Source organism: Numida meleagris, chromosome 1 (genome assembly GCF_002078875.1).
Source record: "Numida meleagris isolate 19003 breed g44 Domestic line chromosome 1, NumMel1.0, whole genome shotgun sequence".
In the NCBI taxonomy this organism is placed as follows: domain Eukaryota; kingdom Metazoa; phylum Chordata; class Aves; order Galliformes; family Numididae; genus Numida; species Numida meleagris.
This window is the reverse complement of record NC_034409.1, coordinates 43,604,452-43,629,425: the sequence shown is the minus strand read 5'-3', so window position 1 is coordinate 43,629,425 and position 24,974 is coordinate 43,604,452. Positions and strand designations below refer to the sequence as shown.

Here is a 24,974-nt window from a genome sequence, read left to right as displayed (position 1 = left end):
AAGATAGAAGAACAGATGGCATGATGGCAAGTGGAGTTCATTGTGCTGAAGTGTAAGGGGGATGCATTTTGGAAAGAATATTTTGAAATAACTGTAACTACATTAATAACAGTAGTTTTCATTAGTTGAAAAAATGCTTACAAGCTCTCTTCTAATGTACTTGTAGCTATACTTGGTCAGAAAAAAAATGGATGAAAATTCTCTCTGTTGTACCTGTTGTAGAACAAATAAGCCGTGATACTGGAATGTAATGGAAAAAGAAAGAAAAAAAAAATAAGAAGTGCGATGTTTTTATGGTGGTTAAAGTCAGCCACCTTAAACAAAGTCCTGGTTGTGCTTTGGAAAAAACAATAGTACTGTAATGGTAGTCTTAAAATAGACAAAAATATTATATGGGAACAATGCATATGAAGGGGAACAGAAAGCTGAGGGCAAGAAACTACTGCTAGTGATGTCTAGAAAGAGTAATATGCAAGAAGTAGTGCAGAGTGATTACTGAATGTAACTGATCTTTTCATTATTTCAGAAGCAAAGAAATACATAAAATCGTTGAAAGTCAGAAGATGCTAAAACAGGCAGTGCTACCTTCACACTTAATTGCCAGCCTGGAAAGCTTTTCGACGGCAGATATAATGTAGCTTGAAGTGCAGCTTGATAAAAGTCAGAGTGAGCCCAAAAGGTCACTAGTAACAAAAGGAGTAGTCCCAGTCTTTTCATCCTTGCGCATCTCCTTTATGCCTCCACTCATTCCTCAGGGATTAGTTTTCTGTTTCTGAGCTGAACTGGCCAGTCACTGACTCTGAATTTACTGACATGATGAAGGGTCGGATGAATGTCAGAGCAAGGGAAGCTACAGAAAAGGAAATGCTCACAGCCCTCTTTCAGCAATAGGGCAGAGCCTTTAGGTTGCTTCAGACCATCTCATTATTCCCCACTGAACTAGGTTATACACTTAATAGGTTAAAAGATTTGATTACTTCAGTTTACACTGTGACAATGAAAGCTTTGTGTATTCTAATTCATACAATCAGGAAGATATTTCTCATATAAGCAATATATTCTGTAACTGTGAATATTTTTTTTTATTATTGTTATTTTTTAAAATTTATTCCCTGTGGTTGAGAGACTGATCGTGAACAAATCTGACACTTGTTAGTTTCCAAATCTTCATTGCTTTAATTGTACAAGTCAGGTTTGGCCTAATTTTAAACTCAGTTTCAGATAAAACCATCTGCCAAAATTACCATCTGTAACAATTCAGTCTGTAGTTTTGGGAAAAGGAAAATCCTTTGAAATATATTGTAACTGATCTCCAATTACAACTGAAATAATGACAACTGAGACATTTATACTGAAAGATCTTCTTTCAGCATGTGACTATGAATGGTTAGAACTTGCAAAATTTAATGCAATGCTGACATATTGCATAGAGCTAGCTACTGAAAGATGATTGAGTTTCCATGGAGCATCCCTGAAAGATATAGGAATGTACAGTATTTCATAATCAGCAGGAGAAATTCTTAAATCAACAGGAAATACTTAAAAGTATTTCTTCCACTTCTTTAGATTGAAGAGAAAATAAAAATATACTTGAGTTTTTGATGCAGTGCTGCAGTCAAAGGCTTCTCATGTTACAGAAAAAAATTTTGGTCAGTCCCATCCCCTCATTTTTGCCATTTCCAATTTACATTGTTCTGAAGTGACTGTATACAGTGCTTCAAATTCCTAAAAGGGCCATTTTGGAAATTTGCTTTCTGTAAAACAAATGTATCTGATGGAAATAATTTCAGAAAGAACTAGAATCAACGATAGCACAATATATTTTATTAATCCTTGAAAAAGGAATTGACGATCGCTTTCTGTGATAAGAAAATGTGCAGTTGGAGAAATAATCACTGAGATATTTTTGACATATGGAAGTATTTTCAATTTAGATTGAAAAAAGAAAAAGAAAAAAAGTGTAATTGATCTTTCTAATGTCCAAGTTAATGTCTTTAAGACAGGGCATAATGTATTTGTAATTCCAGCTTGCTAAGGTAAATGGCTTATTGCCTTCCCAGTGCTTAAACTGTCTTATAAGCATACTTAAATGTTTTGAAGATTAGTTTCTAATTGGATGTGTCAGTTGTCTACAGTCATATAAGCTGTAACTTCAAGGCATTTGAGATTCATCTCATCCAGTGGTGTAGCACTTTGGGCAAATATTCTTTCCATGAAAGATACATAATTAATGTCCTTGTATTCTAATAGCAGACTAAATGTAAGGTTGTGCTATTCTTTCACAGATCATTACCTTAAAGCTAAATGGTTCACTATGGTTTTGATTATGCATAGGAAAGCATCTGATTCAAATTATGCAGGTATTAAAAAGTTGTGTAAGAGCTTAAGGTATTTTTTTCAAAGTAGAATTATTTACTGGGTAGCTTTAATAAATAACTAAGAGAGGTTTGAATTGAAATCAAGATCTGAAGTTAAAAAAGTTTTTCTTTTCTTCCCAGCCAGAAAATGCCTTTCTCATTTTGTTTTACTCAGTTTTATTTGGAAACAGCCAAGATAAATTTGCGTGAATCTCATAAACATTTCTTGGAAGATTTCTAATGAATACAGATCAGTTTGTCAGGTACAGTGATAGAAAGAAGTACAAAAGCAAGATCTACTGGAAACTTGAAAATGAATAGTTTTAAATAGGTCCAGGGAGAGCATAAACCTGGCAGTGTCATTTCTGATGGGCTCATTGAAACTTCATTTGATGAATTTTGACAAATGTGGAATCATATGTTCCAAGTTTTTGAATGATAAAGTTTAAACTTAGACATTTCCCTGGGTGGTATCATGACAGACCTTCTGTTTAGCTATCTGCCATATCAAGAAACACTACGTAAAAGAGAAAAGAACAATAGGATTTTTGTTGTGACAAATAAATTCAACATGTTCAAAGTCCTCAGGCTTTTTACTGCTTCTTCTGATAGTTTTAGAAACTTAGCAACAAAGCAAAATTATGCTGCTTTCATTTTTCACATTTGTTGATTTTCAGTATACTGGCTTTTAAATGGCTTGCCTGTAAGGGCTTTGAATTTTTTTCTTCTGAAAAATCAATCATCTTCCAGAAACCTCATGCAGTTTTTGTAGAAGAGAATTGCTATAGATTACTGTTAAAATGTCTGGAGAGGCTCATTATGGGGCCACAGGCCTACTTCATTTCCTAACAACAGGTGGTTTGTTGCAAACTGAACATGGTGTGGAAAGAGTTATTTATTTGTGTTAAAACTCGTATAATTTCTAATATAAACTTCTATGTTAAATTTTCCTCTTATTATTCACATATGGAACACGCTATGTCTTTTACTGATGTAGCATGGTGTCTTGTACTCAAGATGATTGTAAAAGACTGTTAAATCTGTAAAACCACTTTTCTAAATCATGAATAGTATAAAGGCACATCATAAATGGACATTACGGTAAATTTATTTATTAAAAATTAAAAAATGAAAAAAGTGAAAAGTAGAAACTAAAGTTTCACTGAGGAAGAACGTGACCTGAGCCCAGTTCCTACAGCTGAGATTTGTAAAGGTACTCCTCCATCGTGTGGTAGAAAGTTCTGAGAAGAATACTTTTCAGCCTTGTTAAATGCTCCAAGGTAATCATGTGGGTTTAGGATAGTATTTTTTAAAGTATATTTTGAATTCTGAAAGAGTAAGTAACAGCTTTTATTACTTACATATGTTTAAATGTTTAAGTATCACTGTTGATGATGGAAGAAAACTTAAAAAAAGATGCTTAAATATTCCCCAAAAGATCTAGTATTTAAAGCAACTGAAAAACAGGATGACCTTTTTTTGGCAAAGTTGTAATTGCTGTTGAAACATTTCACCACAGGTTTGTCCAAATGTGTGATGTTTTTAAAATAAATCTCTTCTAAATGCAAATTCAGCTTCTTCACCAACATTTTCCATGAGAAAAATGTATTATATCATAATTTGAAGTTAGCAACAAAGTCTTTGATGGATCAAAGTGAACACTCAGTTCTAGTGCACAGAAATTTCCTGTTCTGTGCCTTTTAAAATTGTTGCAGGTGCTACTGCCTGGAATATATCCAAAGAAGCTAGCTTTTGTGTGAGTAAATTAGGAATATGTTTTATGTCAAGTGTTATTTATCAATGGAAGAAACTGCTCTGACTAATGAGGAAGAATCCCATTTAAAAGTTACGCAACATAAAGTGTTGATTTTAAGTTGTTAGCTCTTCTTCACTTCATAAGCAATCACCTGGCTAGGTACTGCATCCACCACAATTGCAGCAACAATGCTCTATGAGAGGTAGGATAATCCTCTATTTACATCTGCTGGAGAGAGGAGCCTGTGAAACTAAGGCACTATACAGAATAAATCAATACATTTTGTGATCTTTGAGAAGGTAGGAGGAAGTGAGTTGGTGGTTTGTTTTCCATGAGTCTGGTTGTTTTTTTTTTTTTTTTTTTTTTTTTTTTTTTTTTAACATTGTCTCTGTAATCTAGCACTAGAAGTACAGTCTTTGAAGTTAGGCAGAATAGGGACTCAGAGAAGATTGATCTGAAGAAATGCATCAAGGGAACAAACTGAATAGGTGGAAGTATAACTATAAAATCAAAGGAGCAGTGTTGCTGAGAGAACACGTTGATATAAATTGCCATTAGTACACCCAAACCGGACAGTACAAGAGCCACTGGCATAGTGAAGATCTGGAACAAATTCAAACAAAGGTAGTTTTATAATTACTTCCATTGCCACTTCACTCCTCTGCACTTTCTATTTGGTATTACCCAGAAGGAACCGTCCTGCTCTGCTCTGTGCTGCTGCAGCCTCACCTCAAGCACTGTGTGCAGTATCGGGCACCACAACATAAGAAGGTCATAAAACTATTCGAGAGTGTCCAAAGGAGGGCTATAAAGGTGGTGAAGGGTCTAGAGGGCGGGATATATGAGCAGTGGCTGAGGTCCTCTGGTTTGTTCAGCCCAGAGAAGAGGAGATTGAGGGGAGGTCCCATAGCAGCATATATTTCCTTATGAGGGGAGGGGAGGGGCGGCACTAAGCTCTGCTCTCTGGTGACAGTGACAGGACCTGAGGGAACTGCATGGAGCCACATTAAGGAAAGTTCAGGTTGGAAGTAAGGAAAAGGCCCTTCAGGCAATGGAACAGGCTCCCCAGGGCATCAACCTTGCTGGAGTTGAAGAAGAGTTTGAATTTTGAGTGGTCCTGTGTGGAGCCAGGAGCTGGACTTGGTGACCCTTGTGGGTCCCTTCCATGATGTGATTACAAATGTTGGCTGTTTGTGATATCAAATGGGTGAGGCATCACAGCGCTCTACTAGAGTAATGCCTATCCCAGGAGATACCTGAAGCACACAGTGACTTTGATAGCTAACACCTGCTGTGGGGCTATTGCACTCCAGGAGTACCTTTTTTTTTTTGATTGCCTGTTGAGGAGGACTGTCTAGATCTATCCCTATATGTTGGAACACAGTTTACTTATAGATACGATTTACCTGGGCTTACTAGGTGGACTGCAAATGGAACATGTCTGCCTGAAGTTAGTAACGAGACCTTCACAAAGACAGAGGGACGAGGAAAGCTGCTGGAGCTCAGTTCCATGATGAGAACCATATAACTTATGCAAATACTGTTTCTCACCTTATCCTGAGTGCTCTTGTAGGCCACCAATGTAGACAGCTGTAAAAAGTCAGGAAGCTAATAGTCTCATGATACGTAGTATACAGATACAGTATTATGTAAGATACGGTATTGATGTGACAAAACATCATTCTTCAGAGCTGTCAAAACTTATTTTGGTGTTGGCAGATCCAAGAGATCCAAACAATGTTCTTTAATCACATCTAAGCTTGTAATTGTAAGGAAGTAGTACAATTAAGGTAGGTAGATGAAACACAGTCTTAACAGTCTTAACTGTAGTGGCATCTAGTTTTCAGTCTGTGTTGAACAATTATCCTTTATAAGGAGGGCTGTGCCAAATAGTTCTTATTGATCAGGTCAGAGGACTTAATTTCTAATTCATATCCTTGTAAAAATACAGGACTGGTCAGAGAAATTATAAAAAAAATTCAGAGTTCATAAACAAGATGTCTTTCTGAGGACATGCCTTTGGTTTAAGACTAAGTTGACAAGTCTGTGATTCATATTCAAAAGTCATCCTCTACTTACACAGGAAGGTATAAAGGTAATGTCAGATAGAATAAACATTTCTAGAACTCTTCTAAGTTTGTGTGAGAATTTTTTTTGTTCCTGATTTTCACTTTTCACAAGTTCCCACCCTTCAAATTTGTAGTTCATTTCAATTTCTAGCAGTCTGTGTGCACAAAATACAGGTAATCTGTTTTATCTGATACAACTAATTAGCTACTAGGGAGGACAGAGACATTTTAATCATCTGCATGAGTTTCATTTTATGCCAAGTTTCAAAATTCTTAATGCTTTCACTGTTCTTGATTACTACTACTTCACTGTTCTTGAACTACTACTGCTGTAGTAGTTATCCAAATCCAAATTCATTGCACTTTGTAGCAGAGGGTAAGAATTAAAGATTCTGTAGAAAATGTCTGCAACTACACTTCTTCCACTTGCTTTACTGGAGTTTGAAAGTCTAAGGTTAAAAGCGATTGTCCTGTATATATTTTAATTCCATACAATATTCAAAACAGTGGATTTTTAAAAATAGATTTTAAAAGCAATCTTTAATTAAGTATTTTAATTAAGAGAATGACTTTTAATTCCTCAAGGAAGTCAGATCGTTCACCTCCATGCATATCTTGTCCTCCATGTTAAGAAAATCTTGCATTTTACTTTGTTTACCTTTTAGATTACTTAATAATGCCTGTGGGTTTATGCTGGAAAACTCTCTTGTAATTTTTCAGAGGAAAAAAAAAGCAAAAAAAACCAAACAAACCCTACTTCCTATTTTAAGTTTGTGGGAGGTTTTGTTGAGTCTTCTGTTATTTCTATTTGGTTTTTGCAAATATTTTGGATCTCAGTCTTCTTTTTTTAACAGTGCAAATAAATACTGTTTTTTATCACACTTCAGTGGGATAGAAAAACTTAGAATTTCAGTGCTGATCAGTGATGAATATAATGGAAATATACAAGAAAGAAAGCAACATCTCTTGCTGGTACTTGAGGCCTAATATGGCCTTATGGGCTGTATGTAGGACCCATGGACTCCTCTTAATCTCTGATTTTGACTTAAAAGGAAAATTTCTTTCAAAATACCTTTTTTTTTTTTTTTTTTTTAAGCTTTTCTTCCCTTTTAAGCGTTCTTGTCTATAGAACTCCTGGTTCTTGGCAGAACTGGAATGCCATCTGATGGATGAAAATCAGTAAATATTTATATGGACACTGTTAACATAAGCTTCAGAGGCAACATCCATTTTTCATTACCTGTCTCTTGGTAAATTCACTTCCTAGTGCTTGGGAACTAAACAAAATGGCAGTCATCCAGGGCAGATTTAGGATGCAAGGGAACTGCCTGAGTCCCTGATTGTCAAGTGAGATTAAAGAGTGGACAAAATTTGTTATGGAACAGATAATACTTTTTAAGAGCTAAAGCCAACGTTTTTAGAACAGTGAAATATTTTACATTGATATCCTTACAGGGATAGGAAATGAATAGTTTGCACATTAGAAACGCTGTCTGATAGTCTAACAAATGTAATTACAAAATACTTGGATTAAATTGATTTCTAGTGCAAACTCTGTAGCAATCTGCACTTCTTGCTTGTAATGTCCATCTCAGTTCCAGTTGAAACACACAAACTAAAGCACAGCAGGACAATGCCTTACTAAGTGCAACAATAGCATATTGACTGGAGTAGCCTGCTGCTTCTGCATCTATCAAGGAGAGCTGGAAGGGATAGAGGATGATAGCAATAGGTCTGAGGTTGTATGAAATGAAGTTGATATACAGTATCATTCATCATTTTCTCAGCAGAGTAAGACCACATAACTTAAATGTGTCTATCTCAGGAAAAAGATGTGCAGAACTTGGGAAAAGTTTATCTTTGTGGCTGAAGATATTATATAGTGAAAACAAAGTAGTTCTACACTAGCATTTAGCTGGTTTAGAACTATTTTTATCCCTTGACCTGAATAGTGATTTCAGGTTCATTAACAGCGTAACTCAGAAAGGAACAAGGATTGTAAGCATCTGGATACAGCAAATGGCTTTTTCTTTCTGCATGTGGCTAGTAGAGTCCAGCAAGTGCCACCTTGGCATTCTGCCACCAAATGGACAATTAGCTGAGGAATACTGGTCTTGTCGGTTCTCATTAGGCATTCCAGAAATCACCCACTGGAAAGCAAACAAGCATGCAAAGGTTAGGGGAAGGAGTTTAATGGTTGGGAAATTCATGGAAAATCAAATATGGGATGTTAGACAGATGAAATAACTGTGAAAGCATGTTGCCTGTTCAGTTCATCTGAATGTAGAGGGCATCACTATTTGCTTACATTTGTACCACCGACACATTAATTTTCTTCCTCTTTACATGGTGAAATACATTAATATTGTGAATTTTAGACATTAGTCAAAAATTTTGTAGAAAAGTATTCTGTATTTCGTAAGTAACTGAATACATATTCAAATATTTCATGCCTAAAATGCTCCACAGCTAACTCTGCAGAAGTAACCATTCTTCTCTAGCTGGTGTTTAAATCAGAATAAAAATAAGTTGCATTGATGCTCCCTGATGAATTTTGTTTACTTTTGTCATCATTCTCCCTACTACATCATTGTTGAAAAAAATGAAGATTAATATCAGTCACTAGAAAAGTATGTATCTGCTTTTTGTAATAATAACAAAGCACTTAGTGTGTGATCCAGGGAATTGTAGTTGTCTCACCCCAGCAGGGTGACTCACTTGGCTAGAGAGAGGCTCCATTTTGTTCAATGGACTGACAAAAGGTTGTTGAAGAAAACTCACATATTGACTGCAGAGCTTCCCAGAAGTCAGGGTACCCAGATGGAGGAGCATGTGCAAGGCGAGGATACACATAAACGTTCTGATGCCTGCATGCTGAACGTCTTTTTTTTTTTTCCCTTCCTCAAAGTAATGGCTTGCCAGTATAAAGTGCATAAATATTCTGAAAAGTAGATGTCAGAAATATTGATGTACCTCCATTTTGCTCCTTCTGATGACAAAGATGTCATAGGTGGGAAAGTACCTCCTGTGGTAATTAGGAGGTAGATACCATAGGAACAGATCGCAGCTCCTGTGAGTTGGAATTACCCCGTCTGGTGGAAATTTAACCTAGATCTGTCACACATTAGTTACCACTCTAATCTGTAGGCTATAATATTCAGTATTCTGAAGGACAGTAATGGTTGCATGGTGGACTTAGTGCATGGACTTCATGCAGCAGTTCTTTTAATTACACTGAAGCTAACTCCTGGATATCTGAAAACACGTAGGAAGCTTTCCAATTGGTAGGGTTCTTGCCGAAATAATTAACTGCTTTCAGAACTAGGTGGTCCTGGGTGGATGACATATTTTTTTCACCCCTTATGCATTGTCTTGTCTTGAGCAATACCTAGCATTTAAACGACTTTTAGGCACACTCATTTAAAGTGATGAAGTTAGTGCTATCATTTGCATGGGTGGAGATATCACTGAATACTGTGAAAATGTGAAGTGGGATTATATTCTACAGAAATGCTCTTCATTCACTTTACTGTATTTCCATGCTGGCATAAATTTCTTAATTGTTTAAAGACAGTTTTTTCCTGTCTTTATTTCTGTCAGTGTTAGACACTTAGAAGTAACTAAGTAGATCACAAGACATGTGAAACAATTGTTTTGCTCTTATGGTTCTGGACACTCTATTTTCATTTTCACTTTGGATCTTATTACAAAAATCTTTTTAAGATGTAAGTATGAACATTAATTTAGCTATTAAGTTCACAACTGACCAATCAATATTTTCTGCAGCAGAGGTTCACAAGCAGCAAAGCAGCATGCAGACACTGCATGAGGAGGCAATGAGAGATGTTCCTACCCCAGAAGTAAAAAGTAAATTTTGGAAGGCTTAGCTGATAGTGAGTTCTGTTCCACACTGTCAGCTAACTCTGCTGCAGCTGTGTCTTATTTGTAGCTAACTGAGTGGTTTGCTCAAGAAAATGAGTGAGAAGTTCCATGGCTAACTTGATCTTAATGAAAAAATTGTATAATGATGAATCTGTACATCTGTGCAGTTACTCTCTCTCCTTGTGCTCATTTGTTTTTGCTTTTAATTATTTCTATTCATTTTTGATGATTTCTTACTAGTTATGATTAGAATTATTTTCAGTATGACCTAGATATTTCGAAATATCCAGACTTTCTAATGTTTTGCTTACTTAGTAATTAATATGGCTTTCCTCTTGCTGCTTTTTCACTTCAGGAGTTTGCTGACCATTAACCAGAGTAATTAAGTATCTTTGATAGCGTATTTTGAAAAGCTACAAGAGCACTCATTCATCAGCCTTTGTCAATGCTCAAAAGTGTATGAATTACAGTATCACTGAATGGCCTAAACAAAAAGGAGGTTGATTTATAACTAAAAGCTTCAACACACTAGCTTGCTAGGTAGCTCTCTAAAATGCTTTTAATTGAAATTACGGATTGTGGTATATAAGCAATAATAAAAATAATTTGCAGAATGATCAAAAGTGTATAGTATTAGTGTTTCATTTGAATAATCCTTGCTGGTCTAATCATTACTTTTCCCCTTTTCTAAAAACAACTGAAACATTTAGCATATTTAAGAGATTTCAGAACATGAAAACAATTGGGAAAACTCTCATTTTTGAGCCTAAAATAGAACAAGGCCCTTTAGTATACAGATGCCTCCTGTCAGCTATATATCTTTGTTTTAATGTTAGTAGATGATGTGTGATTAAATTCTGTGGCCAGCTTTGAAAGTCCCATTTTAGCTTGGAAGTAATTTTGTATGGAAATGTTATGACTGCTGTGTGGGTAACTCTCATTTATGCTTAGTAAAGTGTAAAACTGGAATCTCTATTTTTGAAGCTGTTGTTTCAGCTCCCCTTTTATTCTGTCCTTGATTTAATTCAGTCTATTCAAGTTTTGCTCAAACAGCAGGTTTGGTCAGTAGTAAATAACACAAAAATAGCCCAGCTCTTTGATCTTTACAATCTAGCTCTTTGATCTGTACAGCCCTTACATACAATGTACCTATAGGCATGTATAATATAAATATTTTCTAAGTTTAAATAATGAAAAGATTTTGGATAATAGGTGTGTTGAAACTAGGGTATTTTTCTCTTCCTGTTGGATGACATAGGGCAAATAAGCAAGAAAAACCTCAAATCATCTCTAAATTTGCAAAGCATGTTTTTAACAGCAATTATAAAAATGAATATGTTTTTAAATCACGTTATTTACATAAGCCAAAAAGTGTTGTATTCTTATTGATTTGCATAATTATAAAATTTGTAGTGATTTTAAATTTCAGGTATAGGCTATCCTTTTTGATCAGAAAGTATGAAAACTGTCCAGAGACATCAGAGCTCTGGTTTTATTTAGAATATGCTCGGCTTGTTTATATGCTCTGCTTGTTTTCATGTTACTCAGTTGATCTGGCAAAAATAAATAAATAAATAAATAAATAAATAAATAAATTCCAATGAATGAGCTTTGTTGCTTTTCTGATTTTCAGCTTGTTAGGTCAAATTCTGCCCTATGACACCGACACAAGTCAGAGAACAAATTCCATCATCCTTTACTACTTAGTTTTGAGGAACAAGATAAAAGAAATTAGTGATTTCTGGCCTGAACTTTATCTCCAAAGAACACATAAAAGAAACTTTCCTGATACTCAGTGAGTGTAATTGTTAGTCACTGTTTAAAGACCAAAGAATATATATTTTACATGAAAACAATATGTAGCCAGTCCATTTTTGGAGCTGGCTGTCATAAACTTCTCGTTGTTCTTATAACAATTTTGTTTCAAAAATTGCAGTGGGAAAATAGTCTCTTAACTGAGGTCACCTTCAGTTTTTTTCTCTGATTCTGTGGTTTCTGTGAAGAGAAGATGTTTCCTTGACCACTTAAAGCTAGTTTCTCTAAGATTTATGCTCTTACACAGTAATTTTGCAAGGAGATCTCAAAGGCCCTTTCAGAGACTGCCTATCGCTGCTATATGCAAAACACAGAGCAGAGTTATAAACACAATGAGCTTGGCCACATTACTCAGGAGGAGGAAAATCAGCAGAACCAGGCCCCAGTGTTCCAGGTCTCACCACCCTTTCATCAGAAAGTCGGGAATAGACACAGAGTCTGTGACTGCTTCATAGCATCTCCTGAGAGCTTGGATTGTTTATATATGTATAATTGCAAAGCTTTGTACCTTGTAATATATAGTGGTTTTGCAAGAGTATTAAGTATCTAGCTTCACATGACTTCTAATATATTCTTGTAGTGATTATTTGTACAAATATAACCAACGTTTCTGCTGTTTCTCTGTATGGCTAGTAACAGTTCCACGGCTTTAGAGCTGACTGAATCAGAAAGTTGGCCTACCTGAAGGTTAGTGCAGGAGAACAGGGACAGAAGCTGACTTCCTGAGAGTGCTGGTGCAGCCATCTCACCAGTGCCAGTGTGGGACAGGAGAAGGCAGGAGAACCGAACATCTTTTCTAGCAGCAGCCCACACTGGTGTTTTGCCTAAATGAGCCAGGAAGCCATAATCTAATAAACAAATGACAGGTTTTACTTGAGGCATCAGATATATGTAAGTTGTAAGAGATAGGAGAGAAATTTCCTTATCATTTAACAGCTCTGAGTAAGGTGCCCTTAAAGTTCCCTCATGTTCTCATAGCTCCCAAGTAATCATAGCCTTCAAGCTTCCTCAGCCCCTCCAGATTACTCTGATGATACTTGATCTTTTAAGTCTGTAATTTTCTCTCTCTGCTTTCCTAGAAAGCTTCAACCATGCTGTTTGATTTGCTTTGGTTTGAAACTGAAGGGTAAGGTACCTTGTGAAGGCCAGGCTGAAGGTAATGGGTCTTCTACCTGACCCAGAGGGCAGAAGGGCCTGAGGTGTATCACAGTTCATGCAGAAGCAAATCCTGGTCCCAGTCCTGCCCTTGTGGAGGCCTGAGAGCCTGAACAGGCAAATTTCCTGCTTGCAGTAGAAGTACACCATCATCGCTTCTTGCTGACAGTTTCAGTCAGCTGGCACAAGTAGCTTCATAGCCTGAGGCAACTTTTGGTTATCCGTAACTTAAATGCTTTAACATTCTGGAAATAAAGATCTACGGCTTACACTTGGCACAGGGCTCTGTGGAAAATGAGCAAAGCAAATGGAACAGCAGACGGCAAGATAGTTCAGGTGATGTAGCCAAGGAGATACCTAGGTGCATCACAGCTAGTTCTAGTTTATCTTGTGTTCTGGATGAATCTCACAAGCCTGTGAGCATTGCATTGCTCTTCTTAATAGTATTTAGGGAGGGAAGGTAGTGCCAAAGCCAAGCTGCTCTTCCTGATTGGCCAGGGCATGTCACTTAGAAAAAACCTATCATTTCGCTGCTTGAGATCTTGGTGTTTGGGCAGAGTCCAGCTGTGGTTTTGCCTGCAGTTTAAGTATGCAAATATAATGGCTGTGATTATAAACTTTGACCTTTTATCTTGCTGTGATCTGTTATCATTTTGTTCCTTATCATCCATTATCACATTAGAGGCATAGGTTTATCAAATACCTAATCAGATGAAAGACAAGCATTTAGTTAGATTTATGTTGATGAAGAATATAGCAAAGTTTAACTCTTCTTTGATATCTGTTAATTCTGCAGAAGCTTACCTAGGTAATTAAGTTCGGAAGGATTCCGTGCAAGCAATCTGATGGCTCAATACCAGCTTTTCCATTATTACCCTAAAGGTACTTCTTCCAAAACTGATCAGTTAAGTGCATTTCCATGGACCCTTGCCATCCTATAGTAGTATGAATACATGCTGATGAAAGGAGAAAAGTATAGTTACATGTAGACTTCACATATGAAAAGAATTACTACAGTCTTTTTAATCCATGTTTGGAGATTGCTCATTTTTTTTTGTTTCTTTTTATTGAATACAGACTTGGATTATCACTTGCTTTTGTCTTCAGCTACTCCTCCTTAATCCTCTTGTCAAAGCCCAGAGTTCCTGCGGGAATCCGGTGACAGATGATGTAAATGACATTGCAAAATTGGTAAGTAACAGTTTAAATTATTCTTCATGTTATACAATAATCACAGGATAATGGCGCTTAGATTTTTAAGGAAGGTTAACAAATCTAGGTTAGAATCAGGGGAATACTTAAAAAAATATCTGTCCGTTAGCATCTGTCACTTTGTCAAAACAAAACCTTCATTGCAGAGAATGGAGGATAGTTTCAGAGTTCATTGAACAGATGACTTCTTTGACCAAGTTGAAGTAGATAGGCTTATGTGTTTTGTTGTCTCCAAACTTACATAAAAACTGTCAAAACTCTCAATTTCCTCAAATATCCTCTGGAAACAGATGGTTTTCTATGCAGATGAAAAATTATTGTCTTTGTGTTGTTGGTATGTGGGGAGCAGAATGGTAGCAAATTATACTAAAACAAACCAGAAGTCTTTACCTTAGGTTTATGAGAAACTTGTGTCATATATAAAAAATAAGATGTTATTAGATATCTTTGTAGCAATCTGACCATAATGTTCGAACAGCTCTTACAACCTTAGTTGGGAATGAGCTACACAGAATATTCTGTATTTCTGTCTCTGCTTTGTCATACCTAGAATCTGAAGGACTGACAGCCTCTTGTGAGAATCAAACTAATTTGAGTACATTTTGGATGTAATTTAGTTGAACAATGCATTCACCAGAAAAACTGTGTCTTCTCATGTGAAGTCAGTTGTGTTTAACTCCACTGAAGGCACTGATTATCCTGACTTAAAGTACTGCAGGATCTAACACAAAAGTTTTTAAGAAATAATATGCAACGAACACTTAAAAAGCACACCTGAATTTACATATTGTTTTCAGCTGGAAATTACAGCTTTGTTGTGGAGAAACAGTTGCAAGACTGGAGTTTATGCTACCAGACAATAAATTTGGAGTCCTTTGCATAAGGTTTCCAGTGCAGTGTTCCTACCTTTTTTCTTTGGGTGTCGTTACATGCATTGGCACATAGTGCAAATCTCTAAGGGTCTTCCACAGCCCTTGTCAAATGTTTAGTGTTTCTCGTTAGTTCCTTTAGGCTTAAATCTGAAGTATTGTCATGTTTATTCAAAATGATATTTCATCACTTGAAAGAGAATTAAGCTTTGATTCAAAACTGTTGAAAGCACTACAGAACAACAAAACTCCTCTGAGGGCTGGTGACATTGTCTGGGACATGATTGGCAATAACTTTGTGTCAATTATGTATCTCCAGAACACACGGTTTAACTTTCCCTTTAGAGCAATTTAAACTTCAAGAATGTAAAAATACAGACAAAAAAATTTGCATGCAGCTTGAGCAATCACACTTTCCATTTGAGATAAAATATATCATAAACCTAATACCACAAAAATCAAGTTATTTTTTGTTTTGACTACGGCTTCCCATATAATATTCCTTCATCTTCCTCCTGTCTCATCCAGCAGCTGCAAGTTCTTGCACATATCCATGCTGCACTCTGTTTCCATACTCTACCCTCCTCCATGTCCCCTCACCTCTCTTCACGTGCATCCTTGTTGCTAGTTGTCCCATGACCCCTGGGCCTAATGCAGACCTGAGCAATGTACTGCGCTTCTGCCAGGTTTATATCATATCCCCTTTTACCTGGGCTAGGAAGGAGTTCACCTAGTTTTGGTGTGTATGCACTGATTGTCCTGGAAGAAAATACCTGATGACTGTCCAGCTCACACTACTCTTTTGCTGCTGCCAAGGCAGAGCAGAATGGGATAGGGCTGAGCTCCTCTGCCACTCCACGGCGAGGGTGCTGAACTATCCTTCTCCTGACTTATCTAACTTAACTAACAGGTTCTAAGGTGTTTTGGGTGGGAGAAGTAGCAAACAGATGCAGAGAATGCCAAGGCTGAAAAGCAGGCAGCTGGGTTTTCTTCATTTTGAACTTTGTGTTTGAGAATATCTTTCTTGAGGAACCTCTGTTTCTGTTTTGTCTGTGTACGTTAATGTCAGCACATATTTTTCATTTAGAAATCATTTCTATAAAGCTTGAGCTGAAAGAATAATGTGGAAATAACTTCGTATCTTAAATTTATTACAAGAATTCTTGATTTTAATTAAAATGATTAGTTTGCAAGTTGGTCATTTTCTTTTGAAAATGCTACACCATGACACTCTGACACTGATAGAAAAAAAAAAAAAAGAAAGGAATATATAGAGGTTAAAAGAATATATAAAATACTTTTAAAACAAAATACCATTACATGGCAGTTTCATAATAGATAGCAGAAACTAACAGAGAATGCTGGCTAGCCACATTATTTGGCTAAAAAGCACACTGTTGTTCCTAATGCTGTTAAAACTATATTTGGTACAAATTTGCTTTGAAATTTCTGATATAAAATCATTGCTGTATCATGCAAATTTCATCACTGAAAGCAACAATTTCCACCGGAATCCCTGAGTGATATTTTTCTCCCACGTTGCCACCTTCCACTTCCATTAGTCTCTGGGAAATATCTACATAAACCACTGTGTGTACACTGTGGAGAAGTTCCTGAATTACTTTAAAAAAATCCTAGCCAAGGTAGGATCTCAACAGAGATACTTACATTTGGCACAGGTAAGAGGCTGCAGTTTCTTCACATACCTGGACCAGACCACTCACAGATAACAGCAACATTTCTGCTTTTATTTTTTATTTAACTATATCAGCCAATTTGGATTAATTAAAAGGAAATATTGCTTTCAGAATCGATGGATAGCAATATATTTTGAAAGGGGATTCCAAGGCTTATTTGTTTTGTTTTACATTTACGTCTTTTTTATGCCATATGGAATATATCCTTAGCACATACAATATGGAATCCAACATGACTGCTGAATAATTTTGATCAGGCAGAGCTTATGACTCTTGTAAATTACTATAAATATTTTGTGCCAATTTTGTATTTTGAAAAAAAAATGTTGATTGAATTGAGAAATGTTATTCTGAAGACTTACATCTTCAAAATTAGGCATAACCTCCACATCTGTCTGTGTTATTTGTTGGTCTTCCTAGGTCTTATTTCTTCAGAGACCCTAAAAGTCTGTGTCAGTGTCCTACATAAATTTCTTCCACTTCCACACTGAGAACAAATATTAGGATTTCCCAGAGTGAGCTGGGGATTTCACAGAAACTAATGTTATATGTACAGTTATTACCCTTAGTTATTGTCATATTGTTATACAAAGGCTTTTAGTAGATCTTTATCACACTTGCTGTGAGCGATATGGCAGGCATTTCTAAAGGCTTCATTCTTGGCCGCACCAACATGTTCTTTAGACTCTTTTGTTTACAGTCTAGTCCAGTGTTTGTGTGAGTAATTTACTGTTCAGAACAAATACACCAGTCTCATTGTTTACCTTAGGATATTGGTCTTTCTTCCTCCTGTCTCATCAGAAATAAATCAAAAATCAACTTAGATTCAGCATATCCTGGATACTCCATTGAGCAGGGTTATGAGCTCTTCATTTTCCCCAAATGTTATCCTTTCATGGGCCTTTTCTCCTCACTCATTTAGGAATGTCGCCATCGCTCTCCAGGAATTTAGGTCTATAATAAAAATGTCTACTTTGGCTCTTGCCGCTTCACACTTACTAAGTCCACTTTTAATACATTTATTGTTTTTTCCTGTCCTAACAGGAAAAAATGTTTTTGTAGCTCTCTATCCATGCAAATACAACTTTCCCCAAGATCATTTATGAATTAAAATCCAATCTTCTGAAAAGTCTTTTTGGACTTCAGCCTCTATAATTTTTTCCTTCTGTCTGTTCATTTTGCTGCTCTGGCCATATGTCTTCTACTTACTTCCTTCAAGCTGTTATTCTTTTGTTTTGATTACAATGGCAAGCTTCTTAATTTTGTCTTCAAAAGCTCTATTAACACAGCCTGTGAAGTCTTAACACATTCTGGCTTTGCCCTCTTGTCATAGCATCGTCCTCAATCTTTGCTTGCTTTCTGTTAAGCTGTTTGAGGCTGAAGGAAGGGTACTCCTTGATAGCTCTAGACAGATCCTCATCCTCTCCATATCTCATACTAAAACTATTTGCAGCATAAATCCATGTCCTTCTTTCATCTTCCTTCTCTGTTCTGGGCTATTTCTACTGCATTTTTCCTACAGGTAGCAAAATAGTGCCACAGTTCCCTACTAAACTGTATTGCCTGCAGCTTGATCTAAACTATTTATTTGGTTCTCAGCTTTTTGCTATAATTACTGTAAACTTTGTGGGGCTGGACTTGACTCCATGAAAGATCATATGGAGTCCAACAGAAGGTGGCTTGATTCTGAAGGGATATAAACCTAACATGAATGTATAGTAGTGATTTAAGTAACAAAATAGCTGGTTCTGCAAAACTAGACATGTAGCTCTGTAGACTGATAGAAAACTCCTGAGCACAGCTGCAGCCTGTATTCAGTTAAACTATTGTATTTCAGGAACATGAGAGGAATATGCCTCAGTCAACACTTTCTGTGAATATAAGCCAGGCATGTCTACTGAAGTTACGCTAGTGAGGAATAGCGCAGAGCCTGAAAATGTGAGTCATTAGCCTAATCAACTTGATGTTGAACAGTAATCTGTGGACAGATGTACGTAACTTGTTTTCAGAAATGTTAAACTGAATTTTCAGTAGCATCATACTGGACTCTTAGCAAAACTAGAATAAAAAAGAAGGAAGTTCAGTAAAATTAAGCTTCTGAGCTGTAACTAGCTTAAGACCAAACACACAAAAATTATTTGTAGTATTTTCTGTAAGATTACATCGATTAACATCTTTATAAAGTAATTTTGTAGTATGAAGAACGTGTCCCTAGTATAAGTGTTTTATGAAGCAAAGAACAATTCAACACTCTCTTAATTTATGTATTTATTTATTAAATAGGGAGAACTTTAAAAGAACAGAGTTTCATACCTCTGGAGAATGAAGGTATTTAAGAGAGCATTCCTTCTTTATCACTAATCACTAGAAATCCTGCCTCTTTTTTTAATGGAGGTGTCTGAAGGAAAACATGGTACTTGATGAACAAATGTTCCATATTATGAAACGATAATTGCAGCATCTGTCAGTAAAGCTTGTCCCCATTGTTCTTTTCAACATAGTAAGTTAGCAGAAAACTATGGCACTGTGTTACTGTAATTGTGCTTTTACACAAGAATTAAGAAGCTGTTCAGTGTATACTGTATGTTTGTTAAATATGAATATCAAGACTAAATATAAGTAGAATTTTAACTGAGCTCTGCAGCATGTATACAATGTACCTGTGTATTTTGAGTTCATTCATTAACAAAGTTTAAGATAGCTACTAAACAAATCTCATATATCAATCACAAAAACAAAGTTTAAGTGATCTATTTCTCTAAAGCATTTTTTTTTTAATCTTGACGCCTAAACAATAGTCAAAATTTATCAACCAGACTTGTTTGAGACATCATTTCAAACACCTTGATTTCACATTGTATCTGTGCTGTAAATGTTGACTTTACCCTAAACTTATTTTTAAATGAATAAAATTCTACTGAGTGAAAGGGTTACAAGAAAAGGATCCAATGTTGTTATTCTGCAGATAATCTGCCACTATAGCTGTAAAAAGTGTGAACGGAAATTGTTAACATGCTGTCTTAAGCCAAATGATAAAAATTTAATTAACTGCTTCATTAGCAGATGAGGTAGAGTGGATTGCAGAGATGATAGAAAGAAAGTGGAAGCCTCTGCAGAAAAAGAAAAGCTGAGGACACAAAGAAGGGAGATGCAGAGGTATTCAAGAGTAGGAAAAGGGGAATGAGGAAGAGAGAAATGAGAGGTAGAAAGGCTAGCCAAAAGAAAAGTATGTTTTTTCTATCGTATGTCTCTGAATAAAACAAGAAATCATTGACAATATCAAACGGTAATACTTACTTTAATGACTTTATCTTTGATCTGTGCATTAAAAAATATTTATATGTATGCTTGTTTACATAAAATTTTCAAAACAACCACAATAAAGAGAAATTCCAAGAACAGTAGCCCTCATATCAAAGCCCTTAACTTCAGATGTAGGTCATCTCTCCTCTGTTCTGTTGCTGCACTGAAAGCAGTTTATGGAACTTAAACCACTCTCACAATATAACCTTTTATCTCTGCATTTATGCTATCATGAGCATGTTTCAAAAAGTGTATTTGGGTTATGCAATGTTAACAGTGTTGTATTAATTATTCAAACTTCTGCATGTCATTCAAACTTGTTTCCTCATCTGAGATTTTGTTACAAATGGGAATGTAGCAGTTAATATTGGTTTTATATGAACATGAACACAAAAATCCAGATTCCCTATTCTTCATGTCATGAAAGAATTTTTTTTTTTCTCAGCGCCTGCTAGGATTTCTACAACCACAGCCACCCACTAAATCAGATAACTTTTTTTGTGGAATTTCAATTGCAAAGCAGGGTTATTTTAGTTGTACACATTACTTTCCAACATTATCAGTTGATGTTCTCTATAATTAAGGAAAACGTTACCCTTTTCTAAAGCAAGTAAGGTCATGCAGACAGGTGTCTTGTCGCCTCCAAGTTTGTCACTGTCCTTAATGACTTGAGCATGGGAACCTAAAAGCTGTTCCAGAACTCAGGAATTGTCTAGGGACAGTCATGTTTCATCTCCCTTTGCTCAGGCAGCTCGTAGCCCCATTCTTGTCAGACACCTTTCTCAAAGGTGGTATGCAGAATACTTTCTGGCATTTTGCACAGGTGGAAAACTCAGTGCAGTCACGTTTGTCCCTTCTTTTGGCTTCCACATTCATTACTGCATGAGGATAATTCAACAGTTAAAAAGTAAGCAATTAGTTCTGGGTGGTATTGGTGGTTTTCCTTCGACAAGACGTGACTCGTGTCAGGAAAGCAAGACAATATGAAATGTACAGTGTTAGTACAAACGTGTCCTTCACTCCTGCATCAGGAGCTCTACTCTATTTTCTGTGAGTAAATTGGTATGTCAAGCTTGGACACAAATATAACTCCCTCACTTTGACTGAGCTCCATCTTTAACCATCAGCAGAGCATGTGGCATTTGGAGTTTAGTCGATAAAACTTTAATAAGTTGTTTTGTCTTGAGGCAGGGCATATACTTTGCATTTGACAACTTTCCCCCTCACTGATCTTCATTTTTAATAGTAAGTAAGTTCTAAAATATATTTTCTGATTCACAGTCTATCAAGGAAAAACTCTTTGAGACTGAGCTGTATTCTCTATCTATGTTGGAGGAGCTGGAAGAGCTCTTGGGCTGTTACCTTTTTGTAAATGTGCATGAAAAGTGCTTGACAGGCTCTGATGCCGGTAAAGTAGATTGTATACATAATGCATATCAGTTCTTGTAGTGTTCATTGATTTGGAACAAATTTAATCTTCCAGTGACCTTTCTTTAAGAATGGTGCTTTTGCTGACATTGCTAAGTGCTGAATCCCTCTAGAGTGAGTAGGGGAAACTTTGCATGTGCAGTAACATCTTCAATATCTTTGCTGCTTGAAGTGCTGCTAATCCTACTTCTCCAGGCACGCAAAGGAAGTTGCAAAGAAACTGTATGATCTATTAATGTGTTACAATGTCAGGGTGATTTTAGAGCAAGAAAAATTTATTCAAAAAGTGAACAAGGATTTAGAATAAACCAGTCAATTTCAAGAAGCTCTGAAGAAAGAACAAATGCACTGCAATAATCTTCACTATTTTTGGTATCTTTAATCAGTTCCCCAAAACTCCAGGTAAATAGAAATTGAAAGAGAATTTTAGAGGCAATTTTGCCTCTGCTGGTTTATGAAGGCAAGGTTATAAAAAAAAATTATCTACAGAAAGAAATTAATGAGGATCATTTGTATAAAACTGCTTTTTTTTTATTACTGTAGGAGGAAGCTAGAGGTCATTGAACAGAGGGACCATGATTCAATGCATATTGAAAATAAAAAAAAGTTTGGAATTTGGTAGTGACTGACTGTGCATAAATATCATCCAAGAACCTGGAATTTTTTAAATTGCTGTTTCAATTTTTAATTGAAACTCAATTTTAATTAATAAATAAAACATTCTGTTGTGTTGAACAAAATATTACCTAAAAGCTACACAGAAAATAAATCACTGTGTTTGTTGCTATAGCAGCAGAATCAAAAACAGCTATGAAGAAAAGAATAATCTTTAACCCAAAGAAGTAGGAAGGCTTTGTTGAACAGTGTAGAATTTACTTCAAGAAGGAAATTGTGTATGTACTTATCATCTTTTGACTAAATGGATATCAAATAAGGATCAGAAATAACTGCTGAATCTCACTAAGAAGAATGGAAGTAGATTTGCTCTGTCACTAAGTATTGAAGTATTGGTGGACCTCTTGGAAAAGCTCCTTCCAGAGTCTGTGGATCATGGGAGCATCTCCCTTGCTTCATCTCCTCAGTCGGAACATTCCTCAGATGAACAAGCCTATCTCAAAGTAGCGTTAGATTCCACCTGCAGAAGAGTGCATTGTATAGCTCAGTAAGACCCCTTCCTCCACTCTTGTCCTCACTTCAGCACGCAAGACACTTTGCCACAACGGCAGAGCTATGCTCAGCTTATGTGTGCAGAAGCCCTCCTTTGCCCTAGGACATTGCCGTGACATGATTATGTTGCTCATCATTATAGGAGGCTCAGCTTTGAAGCTAAAGTCGTGCTCAAGTGTTTTTTTGACCTGGTGCAACAGTGAGTACAAGGCAGGCAGGTATTTCTTTAGGTTCAAATGCTTGTTCAAGTTCTAAGTTATTTGCTGAGAAAAGGCTTAGTCAGAAGCTACTGGGTATGTCTGAGAGGTTAAGGTTAAGTACAAATTGTCACATAGATTCTCCAAACAATTGAAGACTTGCCATTAAAAGATGGAAATGCAGTGGAATTTCTGCAGCAATGAATAACCTCAGACCATTGCTTCTCCCCACCATATCACTGACTTTAATTCTGCTGAGAGATGGTAGTGATGAACATGATTGGATCAAATCTGGGAGCATTAGGGAAAGGTGGAAAGATACTTCACTTCTGAGCAAATAAGATTCAGTAGCAATTCCATAGGAAAATGAGCATGCAGGCTTTTGCAGCTTGCATTTATGTTACCTAAAATCTGTATTTGATATTTGGTATATTTTATTGAACATAGTGATGGAAAATGTCTTGATTTGTTTCGTGAGTAATAACGTTTTTATTATCTATTTCTTGTAGGTTGGAAATCTCCCAAATGATTATCTGATAACCCTTAAATATGTCCCGAAGATGGATAGCCTGGTATGTTCAACCACTTCATGTTAACCCTAGTAAAACAGCTCACTGGAGGCAGTGATGGTGATTACATTTTGTAGCTAGTACTATAGCTTAATATGTTATGGGATGATTATTTCACTTGTCATATGCATTGCAATTATTAATTTAAAAAACAAGAATGTATAAAGATTCCTACTGTAACTTAAAATGTTATTAATTGTAGGAATTTGAAAACAATATTTCTTCATATTCAGTGTTTTAGTATTTTCTCTGGAAAAGAATCAAACTATGGTGACAAAGGAAAATTTTTGCTTTCTTAAATAGCTAGTTTCTTTTTAATTTTACTTTGGAATATACTCTAGAGTATCACCCTGGTTTAAGCTTGTGGAAAAGCCATTAAAGCACAGCAAATATGGACCAGCCAATGAAGAGAAGCTCAAGTTCAGCAATTGTCAGTGTCAGTAACTAAACAAACAGAAATTCAGGACATTTCACTCAAACATGATTTCTATATAATCTTATACATAGCGATGCTTTTAAATAAATGTCTTCCGCCTTCTTTATAATTTTTTAGTCTTTGGATTAAAACTTTTTCATGCTATCTTACTGTTTTGTTCTGCCAAATGGTTTTTATTTTTTCCTTAATGTTTGTAATATTTTCAAGAAGAATGCATTGCAAATGTTCTGTTTGTTGCAGCATGAACTGCAAAAATAAATAAATAAATAAATAAATAAATAGGAAAGAAGAAAAAAAGTGAAAGTAGAAAATACGCTGAGTGCGTATAACTTAAATTTTATTCCTTAAGGAGGAAAACTCAGTAGAAAAAAATGCTGTGGAATTTCTGTACTAGGTCATGTATAATACAGTTTGAACTGATGGAAAAAAAAATTGAGTTTCTGAAAATAGCCATTACCCAGTAAGGCTGGCTGCTACCATCCCCTGGCTGCAATGCATTTTGAAATCCAGCCATTTGGATGCTTGCTGTGCTGAGCATTACTTCAGTGGTGGGCAGCCTTAGCCTGGGTTCTGCTCTCTGCTGAGGGCACTGCAGCTGTCCAGTGTAGGCCAGGCTGTATTGAAGCTGCTCTCTCTGCTGCTCTCTTGGGTAGTGTTTACACTGTGGATGAAGAAGACCAGGGAGCTCGGCTGAGCAATAGACACCTGGTCATTCTCACTGCTCACCTCTTACCTCCCTCTGTGGTTCAGTTTTGGCTGACAGTAAGCAGTTTCTGCTTCTTTAGCTTAAATGCCATTTCATCTTGCATCACATCCAGAAACATAGATCCAGTTTACATTTATGATGAGCAGCCAAGAATTAAATAGGAAGAAGAGAAGTTTAGAGTCGGGATTTCCAAATTCGCTTTGCTTGTACACCACATTCAGTAGTGGTGAGGGAAGGTGCAGCTCTTGGCCTTGTGCCTTCCCAGAAGGAAGTATTCAGTGGTATTCACATCCCACTTTGCCAAATTCCTCTCGGGATTTCAGGTTATGTTACACACACCACACCAAAGGCTGGCT

At 36.2% G+C, this 24,974-nt stretch overlaps 1 protein-coding gene across 7 annotated transcripts in view; it reads left to right on the top strand.

The window, feature by feature from the left end:
• Positions 1–24,974, top strand: part of KITLG (KIT ligand) — a 56,558-nt gene that overhangs the window by 12,314 nt on the left and 19,270 nt on the right. For 6 of the 7 annotated variants that reach the window (XR_002434706.1, XR_002434704.1, XR_002434705.1 and 3 more), the window contains exons 2-3: positions 14,112–14,225; positions 23,417–23,479. Coding sequence is in view for 3 of the 7 variants with exons in the window: in XM_021385357.1 (XP_021241032.1) it covers positions 14,112–14,225; positions 23,417–23,479 (177 nt within the window). In the remaining 4 variants the exon portion in view is untranslated. Of the gene's footprint in view, positions 1–14,111; positions 14,226–18,649; positions 18,751–23,416; positions 23,480–24,974 lie in introns of those variants that run through there. The other variant, XR_002434707.1, reaches the window with a different exon arrangement.